The sequence below is a fragment of the Oryzias melastigma genome, linkage group LG18, assembly GCF_002922805.2.
Source record: "Oryzias melastigma strain HK-1 linkage group LG18, ASM292280v2, whole genome shotgun sequence".
Taxonomy (NCBI): domain Eukaryota; kingdom Metazoa; phylum Chordata; class Actinopteri; order Beloniformes; family Adrianichthyidae; genus Oryzias; species Oryzias melastigma.
In genome coordinates this window covers 1071654-1091418 of record NC_050529.1, presented here as the reverse complement: position 1 = coordinate 1091418, position 19765 = coordinate 1071654, and the positions used below count along the sequence as shown (strand labels likewise).

General features: G+C 41.5%; 2 protein-coding genes across 2 annotated transcripts in view; both read right to left on the bottom strand.

Moving 5' to 3' along the window:
* LOC112155784 (zinc finger protein 595) overlaps positions 1 to 19765 on the bottom strand; it is a gene marked incomplete in the record, with an annotated part of 63135 nt that overhangs the window by 6613 nt on the left and 36757 nt on the right.
* On the bottom strand, positions 6299 to 17915 carry LOC112155788 (zinc finger protein ZFMSA12A). Its single transcript, XM_024287727.2, has 7 exons — positions 16648 to 17915; positions 16493 to 16579; positions 14148 to 14313; positions 13523 to 13653; positions 12238 to 12482; positions 11374 to 11633; positions 6299 to 7947 (listed from the first exon to the last, which is right to left on the bottom strand). Exons 1-7 carry the CDS (start codon positions 16865 to 16867, stop codon positions 6744 to 6746), a joined length of 2313 nt encoding a protein of 770 aa, XP_024143495.1. The 5' UTR covers positions 16868 to 17915; the 3' UTR covers positions 6299 to 6743.

Sequence of the window (19765 nt, the reverse complement as noted above, 5' to 3'; positions counted from 1 at the left end):
TAATTTTTGGAAATGCTTCAAATAATATATTCGATAAGAATTTAAAGTACTTAACACACACAATATTTATATAAGTAAAATCAAAACATTTGGTCATTGAGGCCTATTTATCAAAACAAAACATATTTAAACTTTGAACAAAAACAAAATGTTAAAACATATAGTTTCTGATTAAATTTACGTCTTGAGACCAAATCTACTAAAACAGAGAAAAGAATGCTTAACAATAATGATCAAAATACCAAGTCTATCTGGAATACCCCTTAAAATACAAATGTTCCCATCTCAAATTAATCCATAAATAAAAGTTAAACATTTTTTGTATTAAAGGATTTAAAATAACTGTGGGAAAAATAATTATCTGTTAAACGTGACCCACCCGTGTAACGGCTGCAGACTCATGACCTTGTTTGTGACGCACTCCGAAAAAGATGAAGAAAACGTCCTCTGGATGTTTCTTGATTTATTAAAGTTCATCATAGACAAAAATATGTGTTTGATCGTTCCAAAATAAAAAGGCAACTAAAGCGATCAACAAAAAATACCGGGCCCTGTACACCCTCTCAGAACCAACAGAACCAAACCAAACCCAGGTGACAGGTCCGCCTAATAATGTCTTTCCTCATCACGTAACAAAAAAAAAAATCATACATAAATATGATCATGGCTGCTACATCCCGTGCTCGCTTTTCCTGGTGATTTTTGGTCTATTTGACATCGTTCCCTGACAGCACCGGCGAGTCCGTTATGGAGAAGCGGCTCTCTTCCGTGCGGGACAGCCGAGCTCCTCATTGGGAGATTCCTTTAATCCAGAAATGAAAACGTGTACCGATGCTTTGATTCAGCTCTTAAAATGAAATAAACCTGATATCTATAGATCCACGGCCTTCATTAGGAAGCTGAGAAACGTTGTTGACAGAAGCTCCTCCCACACGCAGTGGGAGGAGCTTCAGGTGAACAGACTTTAAGGTAAACGTGAAGCAGCTACTTTGGTGCTTGTTAAAACAAAGAGGATTTTCATGAATTTGAAGAGAATTCCATTGATGTGAACGGACAACTGATTTAAATTATGAGAGTCTGAGGTGTGTGCGCTCACGGGGGGGTGGAGGTTGGAGTGGTCCGCGGTACACACGTGTCCGAACCATGGCTTCAGACCCGTAGGGACCACAGATCATCCGTGATCCGTTACACCCCTAATATACACATATACATATATATATATACATATATATATATATATATATATATATATATATATACAGATACACAAACTACTTACAAGACGGTTGTGCTACTTCAAAGTTTGGGTCCTTAATGAACCGAACCCTGAGGTCCAAGTGGGTCAGACTGTTCTTGGTCCAGACTCTGGACCGTGGAAGTCTTTGGGACATGGATCTAAGGAACAAAGCACGTCTTCAACTATAAACAGAACACCTCCATCACGTCTGAGGGAGCAGAAAGGAGAACCAAACTACACTTTGAGCGGTTTCTTCTGACCAAACTAAATAATTATTTATCCAGAGTTTTAGAACAGTACCTTAAAAAAATGTCAGAAACTTGAAACAAACAAGTCTTTACGCGGATTAAAGTTTCTGAGGATTGGATAGTTTCTCCTTTAACTGAGCTCACCTGGAAAACTAACAATCACAGGTGTCAGGTTGATGCCAGTGATCCAAGGAGACAGAAAATCATCGAACACACGATATTTCTTTAAAATGTACTAAGACACAAACCAATCTGTTAAATCGCTAAAGAAGATGCTTTTATTTTAATCTTCATCCTCTCTCAAAGACTTCCTCTGAAAAAAAGCTTTTCACCTCGATGGGATTTCAAAATCCGGATCCTTGGACCTTTTCCTGGAACCTGCTGGAGGCTGGACCTGCTCTTCTTCATCATTGGCCTCATCATCAATAATACCACCATCATCATCATCTTCGTCGTCCTCCCAAAGACAATTGAACCTCGCGGAGTCTTTGATACCTACAAACAATAGATTCATTCTGAGACAATGTTTACATAAAAGAAGAGAAACAGAGGAGCATCAGACAAAGATCAAAGGAGAAACGGGGGAAGATCAGAGAAGGCTGGTAGAAGATCAAAGGAAGAACAAACGAGCATCAGACAGAGATCAAAGCAGGAACAAAGAGAAGGAAGAGGAGAGTAATAGAAGATAAAAGAAGAAAGAGAAAGAACACAGGAAAAACAGATGAAGATGTGAGGATCAAAGATCAAAGGAGGATCAAAGGAGGAACTGGGCAGGAATAGAGGATGATTGAGAAAGGAGCTAAGGAGAAACATGAAGATCGGAGGAGGATCAGGAGAGGAGGAGAGCATAAGGAGGATCTGAGAAAGGCAGGTTAGGACAATGAGTTAGATCACTAGAGGTGACATGCTAGCTGGTTGTGTACGCAAAGTTGGACGCCATATTGGAATGGTTGAGATGCCTGTTTACTGCTGTGTTACAATTGCACAAACAGATCTGGAAAAATACCCACCGATCCGTTTATAAACACAGACCGAGGAAACTAACAGTTTTTGAACATTTTAAAAGTTTGTGTAAAGTTTGTGTGTAGATTGGAATAAAATCACAACAATGCATCAGGAATGGATTGACTTTCCTGTATAATAACCTATTTATTTTCAAAAAAGTCTGAAATGTCGTTCATTTGGGGCACTTCATGAAAAAAACATTGCGATGACCTGGTAATCATTTTTCTGACGTTAACAGTTTTTTCCTTTTTAAAATCAGACGAAAAATAAGCATTTTATGGTCATTTTACTGATTCTGCTACGACATGTCTCATTGTTTTTATACCAGTTCAATATGGCGTCACTCTTTACGTATCTTGGACAATAGTAAAAGGCCTGCGTGTCATCTCTAGTGATTAACCCGTTGTAATTCTATCGGAACCGGCAGATCATTTTATGTTATTGTTATTAATGACCCGATGTTATCTTGGATTTATTTCTTACTTGTATAATTTTGACAAAATATATTTTTATGGAGAGTAAAATATTTAAAGTTATCTATTTAAAGTTATCTAAGTTGATTTATTCGTGAAAAATATTGCTGCCTTTTTATTATTCGTAATTATGTTAAAAAGTTACGGTTTTATAGTTTGAAAAATTGGCATTATGCTAGCTTTGTGGACTATTTTGGCATTTACTAAGATTTTTTATACTATTATGAAGTTTAACTAATACTTCAGCTACATGCTAGCTGTTTTGGCTGATTTAAGCTTTTATAATTTTTTTGGCTGTTTTAGAATTTAGCAACTATTTCAGCAACATACTAGCTTTTTTGAGTAACTTCAGTTTTTTATTCTTTTTAGGTTTTAGTTCTTTTTTCTGGCTAGCTTCAAGCTTTAGCGTTTTCAGCTATTAGCCTCTGTGTTTTCGGTTATCCATTTAAGCATTTTCAGCGGCCAAATTCAGCTTACAGCATTCACGCTCGCATTATCCCAGCTAATACTATAGATCCAGTTCATGTTTAGATTAAATAGTTGTGGTTTAAAAGTTTTTAAAATGTAGTTTTAGAGAGTTTAATAAATGTTTATCGTGTTCGGCTAACGACCTAAGATATGTTTTGGATTTTGGCCTCTTGTGTGATTGAGTTTGATAACTCTGGGTTAAAATATCGAGGAAAGTTAAACAGTTTTCTTTTGTGTTACTTTATTTATGCCACACAAACCCTCGCGGGATTTCAATATTGAGCACGCGCTCCATCTCCATCCCTGCACGTGCCTCTAACCAGTGACCGACTCACCAGGCGGCGGGAAGAGCAGCTCCTCCTTCGGCGGTCTCGTCCCGTCCAGCTCCTCCGAGCCCCGCGGTTCTGGTTCTGGTTCCTCCACTTTCCCGGGACAAAGATAGAGTTTCAGCCTCAGTCGGAGCTGCTAAAGTCCGCCGCAGAGAACTTACGCAGCCTGTGCAGGTGGACCCGGGGCTGCAGGAGCTCCAGCTGCCGCTCCTGCCGCGCGATCCTCCGCCTGAAGCCCGACGCCTCCTCCTCGTAGTCGGCCACCGTCCTCTCCACCACCGCCAGGATGTCGCGGGTGGCGATGCTGAGCTTCTCGGTGATGATCCCTCGGAGGATGTCGGCCTTGGAGAAGGTCCCGCTGTCGGGTGTGTAGAACATCATCCTCCTGCTCTGCTGGTTCGGATTGTGGGCACGAACTTTCGCGGTCCTCTCTGGATTGTGATGGTGTAACCGTTATTATGGTCCGGGTGGAAACAGATCTTTTAGTTCCAGGATTTTTTTTAACAGAAGAACTTTATTAAACAAATTTACAAATCACAATAGTAAACAGTCCGCAAAAAATAAACTACTATCGTCATATTTGAAAAAAGAAAACCAATTACAGTATACAGAAGATAATAGGGACATGGCAAGCAAAAATAAATATTTCCAAATAAGCAAAAAAATGTAATATTAATGGAATGAATACTTAAGAATTACCAAAAATAATTTCTCAAGATAGATAATTATTTATCTAACAGAAAAGCACAAATGGACCATTTTCACGTTGACTTCAGAAAAAATGGCAACAGGGCAGAAAATATCAGTGACTTTAGGGGTGTAGAACACCAAAGCTAAACCCTGTTAAATACAATTTTATGTAAATAAAAAAATTATGCATTAAACATCATTTTATACTCTTCTACTGAATAGTTATCAAACTGACTTCTGATAACCCCGTTGGCATATTTCCTGTCAACAAGGCTATTCTCCATTTTGAAATCATGTTTAGACCTAAATTGTGATCTTCAAATTCAAATTTGATGTTTTATGCATGTTCTAAAATGTTCTAAAATTCATGAATGATCTTCAATAGAATGTTTTTTTTATAACAGTGCATCACTTTCTATGAAATGTTATTTTCACATGATTAATGGGCTTCTTTTGAAGAAACAGAACTTGAGACCAGAAGAAGATTCTACGTAGATCTAAAGCAACATTAAATGGTCAAATCCCTAATTTCAAAGGGTTTTCTCCATTTTTAATTACTTAAATTAAAATAAATTAGATACATTCAGAGAAAATCTGTTTCCAAATCTTCTTTCATTACTATTATAGCAACTTTGGGCCAGTCTCCTTTGGGGAGCCCTGGTTTGTACCTGTGGTTGGGGGGGATGCTCCGAACTCCTGGGTGATGGTGGGCTGCTTGTCTGGGGCTATGGGTGGGACTCTCTGGTGGATTGGACCCTGGGCTGGGCCCCCTGGTGCAGCAGGAGGCCTGTTCTTCTCTGTGCTCCTGTACCCCCCTGCTCTTTGATGTTGGGGGCCCCTTGGCGGTTCTGCTTGCACGGGTCTGGGTGGGTGAGGTGGGTTGCCCAGAGAGCAGATTCCTTTTCTCTCCTAGGGGTCTTGGTGGGGGTATGACCGGGCACTCCCGCTCATTTTACATTCCATCATCCACCACAGTAGAATGGAAACACTCACCTGAACACAGGTGTCATCTCACCTTTTCACTAACAGTATGTGTGATGGGATTATATAAGTATGTGAACTGCAGATGCATTAGGTACATTAGGAGTGTACGGAGAGAATAGCGCTGAGAGGTAAGGTGGGGCGAGACCACTCAAAGATTTGATAAATAGGTTACTCGGAGAATGTCATTAAAAACCCTCGACAGAGCAGATTCAGTACCGTGAAGACTCTTGAAACCATTGAGAAACCCCAAAGACGTTGTTTCTTACCAGGAAAGATTACAGTTGTGTGTAGATGGATTATTTTCTCTAAGATTTTTAATAAAAAAGGGAGTTTGGAGATTGGCCTGAAATTATCCATCTCTGTGTTATCGAGGTTTGGTTTCTTTTACAGGGGCTGAACCACAGTCTGTGTAACAAGTAATGGGAAAGGGAATTGAAATCTCAACAAAACAATGGAAAGAACTATACGAACATCAATGGAAAACTACAAACTCAATGTTTTTACAGCTGGAAGAATATTTTAAGATCATTTTCACCGACTTACAAACTGTTGGAAAATCTGTGGGGGTGTTAAAGCAGATCCCTTCCACATATTCTGTCCTCTGAAAAATCAATATTGGACTGAAATTTAAAAAGGCATGGGTGGTTTATACAAATATACACATCGTCTGTCCGAAGATCTACATCTCTTGTAACAGTAAAATCTGTTTAACACAAGAGGCCTTCAGCGCTCGCCTGCTTTGTCGGCTGTTTGAAAGGACAAGTTGGAAAAAAAGACATGGAGGAAGACCTGATGACGGCTCACTTTTGAGGTTACGTACCTGGGAAAGATTGTGCAGCAGAGTGGAGCAAAGTGGGTGAGCTAAAGAGACCACACACAGTCTTTTTGGAGTTGGAGGGTTTTATTTTCTCCAGCCAAAATGTTCTCAACATTAAACTCCAACCACCTTTCCTTCCACTGAACAAACACCTGTTGACTCAGTGAGAACAGCTGAGCTGTTGTTTTCATCTAACTGGGTTTCAAAACATAAAATCAAGGTTATACTCAGTAATACAACCATTAATTAAAAATGTTGTCCCTGCTAAAGACCATCTTAGAATGCTAACTAAGAGTAATTATATTGTCGTTTACCTTGTGTTTCTGGAAGACACAGAAAGAATGTTTACCTCAGTTAAAATCCTTTGTCTCCATTTTGACCAGACTACATTCCTCCTGTTAGTGACGAGCACAGAAAGTTTCTCTCTGGAGCTTCCGTTTCAATCCAGCATCATGTTCTGAAGTCCGTTTGGATTGTTCTGATAAAGGTTCTTTAGGGTCCGGTCTGGTTCTGGTTCTCTCCAGCATGGTTCTTCATCATGTGTGTTTTCAGACAGTGGCTCTGGGTGAAGGTCTTGTCACAAAGAGAGCACTTGTAGGGTCTTTCTCCAGTGTGGGTCCTCATGTGGATCCTCAGGAGTGGCAAAGTTGCAGAAGCCTTCCCGCACAAGTTGCAAACAAAGGGTTTGATGCCCAAGTGGGTCCTGACGTGTTGTTTAAGATTCGTCTTATTCTTGAAGCGCTGTCCACAGTGGGAGCAGACGTATGGTCTCTCTCCGGTATGAACTCGTTGGTGATTCTTCAGGTCTCCTTTTGCCAAAAAGCTTTTGCCACAGTCCTGGCAGACGAACGGCCTCTCGCTGCTGTGGATCATCAAGTGAGTTTTCAGCGTTCTGTTGCAGTAGAAGGCTTTGCAGCAGATATGGCAGAGGAACGACCGTTCTCTGGTCATGTGAAGCTGCTTGTGGCTGTTCAGTGTGAATAAGTTTTTTAAGCGTTTCCCACAAACGTCACACACAAAGTTGCCGTTTTCCGAGTGACTCATCAGGTGCCGAAACAAATTTTGGCTGGTGGAGAAGCTCTTTTCGCAGACGTGGCACTTGTTCTCATGGTTCTTTCTATGAGCCTGCAGAAGACTTTTCAGACCAAAGGACTTTTCACAGAGATCGCACTTGTGCGGCCGGTCCTCTACGTGGTTCCAGCTGTGCAAGTTCAGTGCGGCCTTGCTTCCAAACTTTTTCTCACAAACGTCACACCGGATGTCCACGTTTTCTGAGTGCATGACTAGATGTCTTCTGAATGTGTAGATGTTAACAAAGATTTTACCACATTCCTCACACTTGTAGACTTCATCGTAGGTTCTCAGATGTTCCTGAAACCCTTCGGTGGATTCAAAAGTGTCTCCACAGACGCCACAAACTCTTTGCGGTTCATTCATGTGAGTCCATGCATGTTTGATCAAACTGCCCAAGGATCTGTACCAGAACCCACAGACTTTACAGGCCCTTTTTTTCCACCGTTTTCCTAGACTTTTTTTGGGTGTTTTCTTCACCACTTTTTGCTGCTCACATGTCAGTCTCCATTCTGGATCTTCAGTAGAGGCATCAACTTGGTCCACATCATCCACCTCAGAGTCTTTATGGTGTTTTGGTGAGTCTCTGATCCCAGCTTCCTCTCTGAAACCATGTTGATCCGAGCTGCAGACGAGCAAAAATCTCATATTACTTGGTGAACATGAGCTGATCTACAGAAATAAATTTTTGCCTTATTCCTCTCCCTTTCAAGCAAAGAATCAAACATTTTGATTAACTTAATATTTAATGGATTCAATGTGTTTTATGTGCAAGTCTCCCAGGGGAAGCAACAACAAAAAACACCATTCAGTGAGGGACCTTAGACAAGACCCTTCATAAATAGTGAGAGATACTGTACTGACACACATGTCATGTCTGCTCAGACATCACCTGGCCAAACAAGATCTGCGTCAGGTGCTGGGGAACCAGAGCACCTCGATGGAAAGCAGGTTACTGGAGCAGGACGGAAATGGACTAGAGGTGAGAATAGGGATCTGTTGTAATGCTACTACTCAAGTAATCCTACTCAGAGAGGTTACATGCAACTACTGTCACAGCTTGAGATTGACAAAGTACAATTCAAAGACACCATAGGAGAGCCCAAACACTGGGACAGAGAGGAGGCTTTACCAAACTCCCAACCAGATCCTGGGAATACAGCCCCAATAACTATCGTTACGCTGAGCGAGGCAGCAACTGACCTAAAAGACTAGATCATGTCCAGAATGAACACCAGGCAGCCAGAACACCAATTGAAGTACCACCTGAAAGTCTCCTGGAAACTGTCAATGAAGCATTGAAGGCAATTCCTACCACAACAGTCATAGAAACCAATGAACTGGTTTACAGTACAGCTGCAGTGATCCTTGAAATACTTGACTATAAGACCAACCACGGGAGAGAACAATGCCCACCATGGAACCAACGGTTGGAGGCTAAAATCAAGGCAGCTCAGAGCGAAGTGAGTCAGTTGAGAGAAGCCCAGAGACGTGCAATGAAAAAGCAAGAGCCTAAGAGATACAGCCAGATGACCATACCTGAAACACTGGAAACTGCCAAACAAAGGCTCCTGGCCTTGAACAGAGGTACACTAGACACAATGAAGCCAGACGGATAAACAGGCTGTTCACAAATCAACCTGTGAAAGTGTACGCTCAGTGGCAGGGTCAAAACAGCAGAGCAGACCCACCAAGTCTGGAAACTGAATGTTACTGGAAAAGTATATGGGAGAAAGAGACGGCACATAACAGCAATGCTCCATGGCTGACCTCTCTGAGGAAAGAACATAGCATCCTCCCTGAACAGAACCCAGTAACCATCACAGTGGCAGACATCCGAGACAGAGTCTCAGGTATGAAGAACTGGACAGAACCGGGCCCTGACATGATACACCCCTACTGGGTTAAGAAACTCACAGCACTCCACGAGTGCCTGGCAGCACAAATGAACCAGATGCTAAGAGATGGGTCTCACCCTGAAAGGCTAACGGAAGGGCGAACGATCCTGATCCAGAAGGACCCCTCAAAGGATGCAGTCCCATCCAACTAACGGCCAATAATGTGTCTCTCCGCAACACAGAAGCTCATGTCATTGCAACCAAAATACACATGGATCAGTTCATGAGAAATACACAGAAGGGCATTGGTAGAGACTCCAGAGGAGCCAAACACCAACTCCTGGTTGACAGAACAGTCGCACCAACCTGTGCACAGCCTGGATTGATTACAAGAAAGCCTATGACTCAATGCCACACACCTGGATCGCTGAATGCTTGGAGATGTACAACATCAACAGGACTCTAGGAGCCTTCATAGGAAACTCAATGAAGTTGTGGAAAACCACCCTTGAAACCAATTGGAAGACAATTGCACAAGTGTCCATCAAATGTGGTGTATACCAAGGTGATGCTCTGTTCCCACTGCTGTTCTGCAGAGGTCTGAACCCCCTCAGCCAAATAATCAATAAGACTGGCTATGGATACCAACTCAGAAATGGGGCCACCATCAGTCACCTCCTCTACATGGATGACATCAAGCTATACGCTAAAAGCAAGCGGGACATTGACCCCCTGATCCACACCACCAGGATCTACAAGACTGACATTGGGATGTCATTCGGATGGTGACAAAGAGAGGCAAGGTAGTCCACACAGAAGAGGTCTCACTCCCTGATAAGAGTTTCCAAGATTAGTCAACTAATAGACTGATAAAATAGTCAATGACCAATTTAATATTCGATTAGTCGTTACTTTATATTATATGGCCTCAGAGTGTAGTAAAGTTGAACGTTCTAACAGCATTCTGTTAGCTTTTTGGATTATTTTGGCATTTATTAAAGGGACTCAAGGCTAATTTGGAGTTTAGCTGATATTTCAGCTTCATGCTAGCTATTTTGGCTAACTTCGACTTTTTTCAGTTTTTTAGACTAATTTGGCATTGAACTAATATTTTAGCTGGCTATCGACTTCAGCGTTTTTACCTATCAATTTCAGCATCTTCAGCTATCGTCACTAGCATCTTCAGCTGCCAAATTCCACTTACAGCGTTCACACTAGCATTATCGCAGGTAATGCTATATATCTAGGTTTTAGTTAGTTAAAAGCTAATGATGCGTGTTTTACTTCAACTTTGTGCATGACCAGATTATTCGACTAATTGGAAAAAATAATCAGCTATTATTCAACAATTAAAATAATCGTTTGTGGCTACTCCAATAAGGAACTATTGCAGACATTAAGAACAGTTACAATGGGAGAACAATCAGGTGTGAAGAGGACATACAGGACACCATGACTCATGGCTTGATGGCCATTTTGTGGCAAAGTGTGAGATTTGGGAATTTTCACATTTTCCCAAAATATATATAAAAAACAACAACTTTGGACTAAGTTATTGCCGTGAAATTTCCCACACGTTACCAGCTTTATTCCTCAACTGCCCTGGAGTTTTGTTAACCTTTGACCTCAGGAGGAGGCCACCATCCTGAATTTTTGGTAAGAAAAAAGAAAAAAAAAATTTAATACTACTACTACTACTACTACTACATATTAAAACTCATAGTAAGGATCTTAATCAATCTCCTCCCATCTTCTTGAACATCTTTAGGAAACAATTGGGGAAAAATGTTGGATTTAGAAGGTGTAGATTTTGAACGCTGTGTGGGTCACGGGCCCACAACTGACAGCAGGCGTTCTAATGTTACTCGTGTAATTTTTAACCGACGAAAGTTTAATGCATGGATTCATGACTAGACCTAATCGAAAAGATGTAACATGGGATATGACTATATTAGGAATGCGGGTGGTTAACCAATAACTTTTGTTGCTAAGGAGAACAGAAAGTTTACTTTTGCCAATTCTTGTAAAACCTACAAAGATCTTTTCAGTATCCCCAGGCGACCAAAACATAAAATGGTTGCTATGGAGATAAAACCAACATGAAGTGGCCATTTTGAAAGAAAAGCATTTTTTACATTAATATGGTGTAAGGAGCTCTGACCTGAATCAGAACCAGAAAACTGGATTTGATCTTTGACATTTAGTTAAATTACCTCGAACTTGGTCCAGCTTCGTCTTCTGCTGCTTCAGCATCACAGGATGAAGGTTGGTCCTTTACAGTCGACACATGGGAATCTTCTATGCCCTCACTGTCCTCCACATTCTCTTCAATGTCCTCCTCCAGGTGCTCCTCTTCAGTGTCCTCCTCCATGTTCTCCTCAGTGTTCTCCTCAGATTCCTCCTTGATCTCCTCAGATGCTCCTTTGAGTTTCTCCTCAGATGTTTCCTCTGACTTCTTCTTAGCTTCTGGGTTCTGCAAATGTAGAACATTTCACAAACAGCATTTACAAACTTTTAAGCAGCCGTTAATGAGACATTTAGCTAAAAATAATAAAGATCAGCTTCAAAACCATCAAGGTGCGTTCACACCAGACGCGGCTGGTGCTCCAGGGGCGTCAAGTTTCACTGTTACATCATTGTACATTGTGTACATTCAGTTCTAATTGTTTTCAGAAAACTGCAGATAGTTTACTACTGTTTGTTGATGACGCTGCCATATGTTGGTCTTTCTTCTTCATTGGTAGATTGATTTCGTCTGGACTTCTTCATGAGAACCTCTGTAGTTTTGTTTTTTGCTGGTGGGTCAGCCGTGTTGCAGAGGTAGAGTGGCCGTCCACTGATTAGAAGGTCACAGGTTCGATTCCCACCTGTGTCAAAGTGTCCTTGGGTCAGACACTGAACCACATGTTGCTCCTAGTGGTTATAGGTTGGCGCCAGTGTTTGGCAACAAAGCCACCATCAGGGTGTGACTGTGTGTGTTTTTGGGTAAATGGGATTGTAACTGAAACTTTTGGACCTTCAAAGAAGTACAAGTGGACGCCATTTACCATTGTTCCTTCTGCTCAACCAGTGCCTACCTGCAGCTTGATGACGAGGATGGTGGCCAGAGGCGCGTTGGCCTTGATGCTCCTGATGATCTCATTGGGTGTCATGGTCTTCAGCGGAAGCTTCAGCAGCTTCTTACTTCGGTTGACGGTGTAGATATCAAAGGCTTTGTGACTCCCAGCCAGCGGCGGGAAGGAGGACCTGAGCAGATCCACGAATTCTGACTCTGGGAGATCTCGAGGAAAACTGAAGTCCCGGACAAGAGTGTTCTTCAAATCTGGGAGAGAAACCAAGTTTCAAACAAACAGTGAAGCTGCTTATATTTGACTTCAGTAAGCACAACCAGAATTAATCCGTATATGATGTGTTCTGGATTATAAGGCGCGCTGTTGTTTTTATAAAAAAAATTGGGGCTTTAAGTGTGCTTTGTAGTGTAGAAAATATGGTAGTCCCCGCATTAGAAAGGTGAACGCTGCAACTAGAGCTGGGTATCGATTATAATTTCCAGAAATTATTCGATTCTATTCAGAATCTTTTTGATTCTGTTGATCCTTCAATTCAATTTGAGTTTACAAATTTATACACATTCCTTTTAAAATACATGAATAATCTACTATATGTTTTAAATATATTTATATTCATCTGATCCAGTTCACATACTGTAAAATGTATCAGTGAAATAATGAGATTGTTAATATCAGACAGTATCTCATGATTCTCAAACGGAGAAGCTCCAACAATTGTTCTGGCTCTCCTGGAGGGAGTTTCAGTTTGGCCACTAGGTGGCGATCACACAATAAAAAGTACACCTTTTTACAGAAGAAGAAGAAAGTATGAGGAAAAAAAACTGTGTTTTAGACCACAAATGGTTACTTTAAAAAATATTTTCTTAAAAGAATTTGGAAAATTCATGTCTGAGTTTATAAAGATGTATGTTTAGGTCTACCGAGGGTTAGCATTAGCCGTCCTATGGGAAATTCTATTAAACGTTAGCATAAAGCTAGCAGAATTTAGATTTTTTTTCCCAAATTGATTTTTTTTTAATTAATCGATTATTGATCTGTTAATCTTAAACTGATGCAAATCGATTAACTGATTTTATCAACCCAGCCCTAGCTACAACTGTGAGCAGTTTGGAAACTAAAGTTTTAAATTGCCGTCTTTGCGAACGTTCTCCAAAATGAATCTGTTAAAGCAGTGGTCCCCAACCACCGGGTCACTGATGAGATTATCTTATAATAGCAAAACTCGTTTTAACCAGTCCTGACATGACATTACAAGACCTTAGGGATGAAGCTGAAGACACGGAGGACTTACAAGCGCATCGGAACACAGACACGTTTGGGTCCATCATCAACCGAATCCTGAGGTCCAGGTGGGTTGGACTGTTCTTGGTCCAGACTCTTCTGGGCCGGAATGTGTGCCGTGGAGGTCTGTGGGACATGGACCTAAAGAACAAAGGACGGTTCTCCTGTTATTGAGGAGAATTCTGAGGCGTCAGATGGAGATGTTCCACCTCACTCGTATGGCGCCTTCCATCACCATATACAACAAAGAAGTATATTTTCATCTATACTCTGAAAAAAGGACCTCATGTTGGTTTTGTGAAAAGTTGCAACAAAATTTAGGCTTTTTTTAATCCACGTTTGCATATGAGTTTGTACTTCTACTTCAACTGAACTCACCAGAAAAACTAATGATCACAGCCGTCTGAGACTGACGTCAGCGATCCAAAATCATCCATGAGTTTAATGAAAAACAAAGAATTTGATCTTTTTCACTCTTAAATACGATTTGGATCATAATTTGGAATCCACTGCGTATTTTATAACTGTGTGTAAAGACACCAACGGATCTATTAAATCACTAAGGAAGCTTCTATTTTAAGCTTCATCCTCTTTCAAAGACTTCTAAATGACTAAAGCAGCAGAAGGTTTTTCACCTCGACGGGATTTCAACATCTGGAGCCGTGGAGCTTTCAGTGGAACCTGCAGAAGGCTGGACCTGCTCTTCTTCATCATTGGCCTCATCATCAAAACCACCTCCACCATCATCATCATCATCGTTGTTCTCCTGAGGAAAGTCCATCCTCACAGAGTCTTGGGTACCTAAAAACAACAGATTCAGACAGAGATCAAAGCAGGATCAAAGGAAGAAAGAGGAAATGGAGAGTGATAGAAGTTAAGAGGAGAAAGAGAAGATGTGAGGATCAAAGAAGATATGAGACCAAGATCAAAGGAGGATCAGGAGAATGTCAAAAGGAAAAACATGATACAAAATCTGAGGACCAATGAGGAAGAAACAGATGAAGAATCATCAGAGAACGTGAGGGAAAACAGGACCTGAACTGACACACATCCAGACTCCTGCTGACTTTACATCAACATCTGGTCTTTAAGTAGTTCATGACCATGTGCGCGGTTTACTACACAAACTGGATAAGGTTCCAATGTTGATTGATTTGATTGATCAATCTAATTCTAACAAATGCCCTGCACACATGTTCATCCTCTGGAGTTTTCTGTAATGATTTGAGTGATCATTTGAGTGTTCAGAGACACAAAACTCCCTAAATTTAAACCACGCACTATTTTCAAGAGGAACTTGAGGAAGTTCAACGAAGAGGCCCTCCACCATGATTTGTCCTCTGTTAAATGGGAACGTATCAGACTACTGCCAGACATGGAGCAAGACTGGACTTTGTTTAAAGATAACTTTGAGAAAATCGTGAACAAACATGCCCCTCTGAGAAAATGTAGGGTCAAAGGGAGAGAAAAACCCTGGTTCTCTCCAGAACTTTCAGATCTAATTCACCAACGTAATGTTTCTTGGGCTAAAGCCAGGAAGACTGATTCTTCAAAAGACTGGACTGTCTTTAGGCAACTAAAAATCAACTGTACTGCTCATATTAAAAAGGCAAAATCTGAATATTACTTACCTATTACAACTGAGAATCTTAACAACAATCAGAAATTTTGGAAAGCAATTAATTCGTTAACTGTGAACAAAATCCCTCAGACTCCCCACATTCATTTCTAAAGATTCAAATACAGTATACGACAGAAGTGATTTAAATTGTTTTAATCGACACTTTACAGCATCAGGATCTGTATTCGACTCTGTAAAGACCTCTGTTCCCCCATGCAAAAACCTGTTTATGTTATCTGGGAACCTTTCTCGTTTGTACCTGCACTTCACTTTTATAGATCCGTCAGAAGACTTTGACTCAGTGGATCACACAATTTTAAAGCAAAAACATGAACTTGGGCCTGTCAGAGTTTGTGGTCTCTTGGTTTGCTAATTATTTGAGAGGAAGAACCCAAAGTGTTAAACATGATGATTTGCGTTCTGAATTTGTGAATGTCCATAAGGGGGTGCCACAGGGCTCAGTATTAGGACCCCTTTTATTCATAATCTACATCAATGAACTGGGCCAAAATGTATCTGAAGCCTGTATACATCTTTACGCTGACGACACAATTATTTACTGTTTTGGTTCATCCCCCTCTAATGCTGTTCAATCTTTACAGAAAGCTTTTGATATCGTGCAACAGACACTCATCCAGTTAAAGTTACTGACAAAACAAAACTAATGTTTTCATATCAAAGAAGAAGACCAAACCTTATACCCACAGAGTCCACTCTTGAAGGGAATTGAGGTTGTTCATCTGCATAAATATCTGGGTATTTTGCTTGATGACACTCCAAGTTTTAAATCCCATATTGAAACTCTAGAGAAGAAACTTAAACTTAAACTGTTTTTATACAGACATTTTTTGTTTTGTTGTATATGCTTAAGATTTGTTGTATTTTATTCTTGTATTGATTGTTTTAAATCTCCGTCCACCGTGGTTAAATAAAAGTTAATATTAAAGGAGGATCAGAAGAGAAACACAAGAGAATCAGGGGAGGAATAAACATGGATCAGAGGAGGATCAAAGCAGAAAAAGAGGATTGGAGAAGATAAATCTGAGGAAGGAGGGAGAACAACGGAGGATGAATGGAGCAGGAATAGAAGGTGATAGGGAAAGGAGGACAGGAGAACATGAAGATCAGAGGAGGATCAGATGAGAATCAGATGAGAATCACTGGAGATTAAAAGGAGGTTCAATAGAATAATGGAGGAGGATCAGAGAGAGAGACGGGTTAGAATATCAGGAAGTTGGACAAAATCTTCTATTTTGTGACGTTGTGTTATGCAGCACAAACCCACGCGGGAGCCAAGTGTGTTCAAGCACGCGCTCCATCTCCATCCCTGCACGTGCCTCTAACCAGTGACCGACTCACCAGGCGGCGGGGAGAGCAGCTCCTCCTTCGGCGGTCTCGTCCGGTCCAGCTCCTCCGAGCCCCGCGGTTCTGGTTCTGGTTCCTCCACTTTCCCGGGACAAAGACAGAGTTTCAGCCTCAGTCGGAGCTGCTAAAGTCCGCCGCAGAGAACTTACGCAGCCTGTGCAGGTGGACCCGGGGCTGCAGGAGCTCCAGCTGCCGCTCCTGCCGCGCGATCCTCCGCCTGAAGCCCGACGCCTCCTCCTCGTAGTCGGCCACCGTCCTCTCCACCACCGCCAGGATGTCGCGGGTGGCGATGCTGAGCTTCTCGGTGATGATCCCTCGGAGGATGTCGGCCTTGGAGAAGGTCCCGCTGTCGGGTGTGTAGAACATCATCCTCCTGCTCTGCTGGTTCGGACTGTGAGCACGAACTTTCGCGGTCCTCTCTGGATTGTTATGGTGTAATCGTTATTATGGTCCGAGTGGAAACAGATCTTCTGACGAATGAATTGACTCGATGCACGGAGCTGTGTGACGTGTTTCCGTTTTTTTTTTTAATCTTTAACATGTTTTACACCTAAACATTTTTTACATTAATTATAAATTTTGTGCATACGTTTATATAGTTATTCATAAGTTAAAAAAAACAACAAAATGACTTAAAGATCATCTTGGGAGATCCAGATCACTGGAAAGATCTCTGTGAGGATCTGCAGGATTCCAACGCCTCAATAGAATCATGACAGGAGATGATTCCTGATTTACTGGTTCAGTTTTTGGACTGTTTTAGATTTATTTCCCCGTGAAGATTACAAAAATGGATTGTTAAACTGTGATTGTGTGTGTCTCTTTAAAAGCACAATTGTTACGTTTAGACACACAGTAATTGTTAAAACTTTTTCCGTTAGCCTACAAATCGACCAGCCCCCCCATCAAAGACAACAGTTATGTGGCCCTCACAAGAAAAAGTTTGGGGACCCTGGTAAAGAGTAGAAATGATTTTAGTGAAGTTCTATTCAGTTTCATTTTCATGCAGCTTTAAAGTTTCTGATTAAATGAAAACAGGAAACAAATGTTGACGTTTTACGTTTAACTAACTTTATAAAAAGCTAGACTTGAAAAACATTTTTCACAGAAATAAGCACAAAAAGATTTGATCAAAGCTCCAGCAGACGTCCTGAATGTGAGTGGAACCTTCATCAGCTTCAGTTTCACAGACTGTTGAACTCGGCTTCTGTGCTCGTCCAGGAACATTTGCAGGTAAACCGTATCTGTTCAGGTGTTGAAATGGAAAAACTTCAGAAATGTGAATCATCTACACCAGAACTGAATAAAAATATAAAAATGCAAAAGTCAAACTAGTATTTATGGGATGGATGGAACCAGGACCATCTCAACTATCCATGCTGGACTCTCTCTGCTTCAGTCCGGCATCAAGTTCAGAAGTCTTGTTCCTGGTTCTTTCCAGCATGGTTCTTCATCATGTGTGTTTTCAGACAGTGGCTCTGGGTGAAGGTCTTGTCACAAAGTGTGCACTTGTAGGGTTTGTCTCCACTGTGGATCCTCATGTGGACCTTCAGGTGTTCCTGCCGTGCAACAGCCTTCCCGCACACCGGGCATGTGAATCGTTTGATGCCCAAGTGGATCCGGACGTGGCTGTCCAGAGCCATCTTTTCCTTGAAGCGGCGTCCACAGTGGGAGCAGACGTACGGTCTCTCTCCGGTGTGAACTCGTTGGTGCCTTTTAAGGTCTGCACTTACCACAAAGCCTTTGCCACAGTCCTGGCAGACGAACGGCCTCTCACTGCTGTGGGTCTTCATGTGAACTGTGAGCGTTCCGTTGCAGTAGAAGGCTTTGCAGCAGACGTGGCAGAGGAACGACCGTTCTCTGTTCATGTGAACCTTCTTGTGGCTCTTCAGATGGTAGGGGGTTTTAAATCGTTTCCCACAAACTTCACAGGCAAAGTGGCGTTTCTCGGAGTGAATCATTAGGTGCCGAGACAAATTTCGGCTGCTGGAGAAGCTCTTGTTGCAGAGGTGGCACTTGTTCTCATGGTTCCTTCTATGAGCCTGCAGAAGACTTTTCAGACCAAAAGTCTTTTCACAGAGATCACACTTGTGCGGCCGGTCCTCTACGTGGTTCCAGCTGTGCAAGTTCAGTGCGGCCTTGCTTCCAAACTGTTTCCCACAAACATCACACTGGATGTCAACGTTTCCAGAATGCACAGCTAGATGTCTTCTGAACATGTAGATGTTAACAAAAGTTTTCCCACATTCCTCACACTTGTAGACTTCATTGTAGGTTCTCAGATGTTCCTGAAGCTCTTCGGTGGATTCAAAAGTGTCTCCACAGACCCCACAAACTCTTTGCGGTTCATTCATGTGAGTCCATGCATGTTTGATCAAACTGCCCAAGGATCTGTACCAGAACCCACAAACTTTACAGGCCCTTTTTATCCACCGTTTTCCTAGACTTTTATCTCCTGTTTTCTTCACTACTTCTTGCTTCTTGGACTCCAGTTCCCATTCTGGATCCTCAGCAGAGGCATCATCTTGATCCAAATCGTCCACCTCAGAATCCTGATGGTGTTCCGGTGAGTCTCTGAACCCAGCTTTCTCCCTGAAACCATGTGGACCCGAGCTGCAGAGGAGCAAAAATCTCATATTACTAAGTGAACACGAGCTGATCTGCAGTAAAGAGGATTCTGATGCCTGAACATTTGTACTTTAATTGGGTAAATCAAAACATTTGTTACTTCCAATGACACATCAGTAACATATAATAGAGGTGGAATTGAATAAATTTCTTTTCCTCCACTCTCTCAAAGGGACTTATTTAATAATTGTTTTAGATCATCAACAAAAGAAGAAAAACAATGTAGATTAACAATGAACCCTTTTTTGAACTTGTTTTCCAAAGGCGTATGTTTCTTGTAGCTGTTGATATTTTTTTATTTTTGTGAAAGATTTCTAGTAACCTGTATGTCATCAATGCCTAAACACTTAGTTTATATTTGCTAGTATACATTCGGTGCCACGGGCTGGCCATCTTATGACTGTAGCACCTCTCTCTTTGTTTTAATCTTTGAGTATTTTGAACCAGTTTTCTAAAGGTACAAATGTCTGCAAAGATGCGCCAGAAACAATCCAGCACAGAACAGCAGGGTGGAAGATGCTGGCTGGGAAAGCATACATGGAACACCACAACCAAGTGTCTGGAATAATATACAGAAACATGTTCAGAATATGGACTGGAAACCCCAAAGTCAAAATGGAAACACCTCAGAAAGTGGTA

Excerpts from the sequence above, each read along its gene's own strand:
- LOC112155788 (XM_024287727.2), bottom strand. The coding sequence starts at position 16,867 with ATGATGTTCTACACACCCGACAGCGGGACCTTCTCCAAGGCCGACATC. Across the intron at positions 14,314-16,492 it reads GCTGCTCTCCCCGCCGCCTG|GTACCCAAGACTCTGTGAGG; the intron begins GTGAGTCGGTCA and ends TGTTGTTTTTAG. Across the intron at positions 12,483-13,522 it reads GTCTGTGTTCCGATGCGCTT|ATTTGAAGAACACTCTTGTC; the intron begins GTAAGTCCTCCG and ends TTTCTCTCCCAG.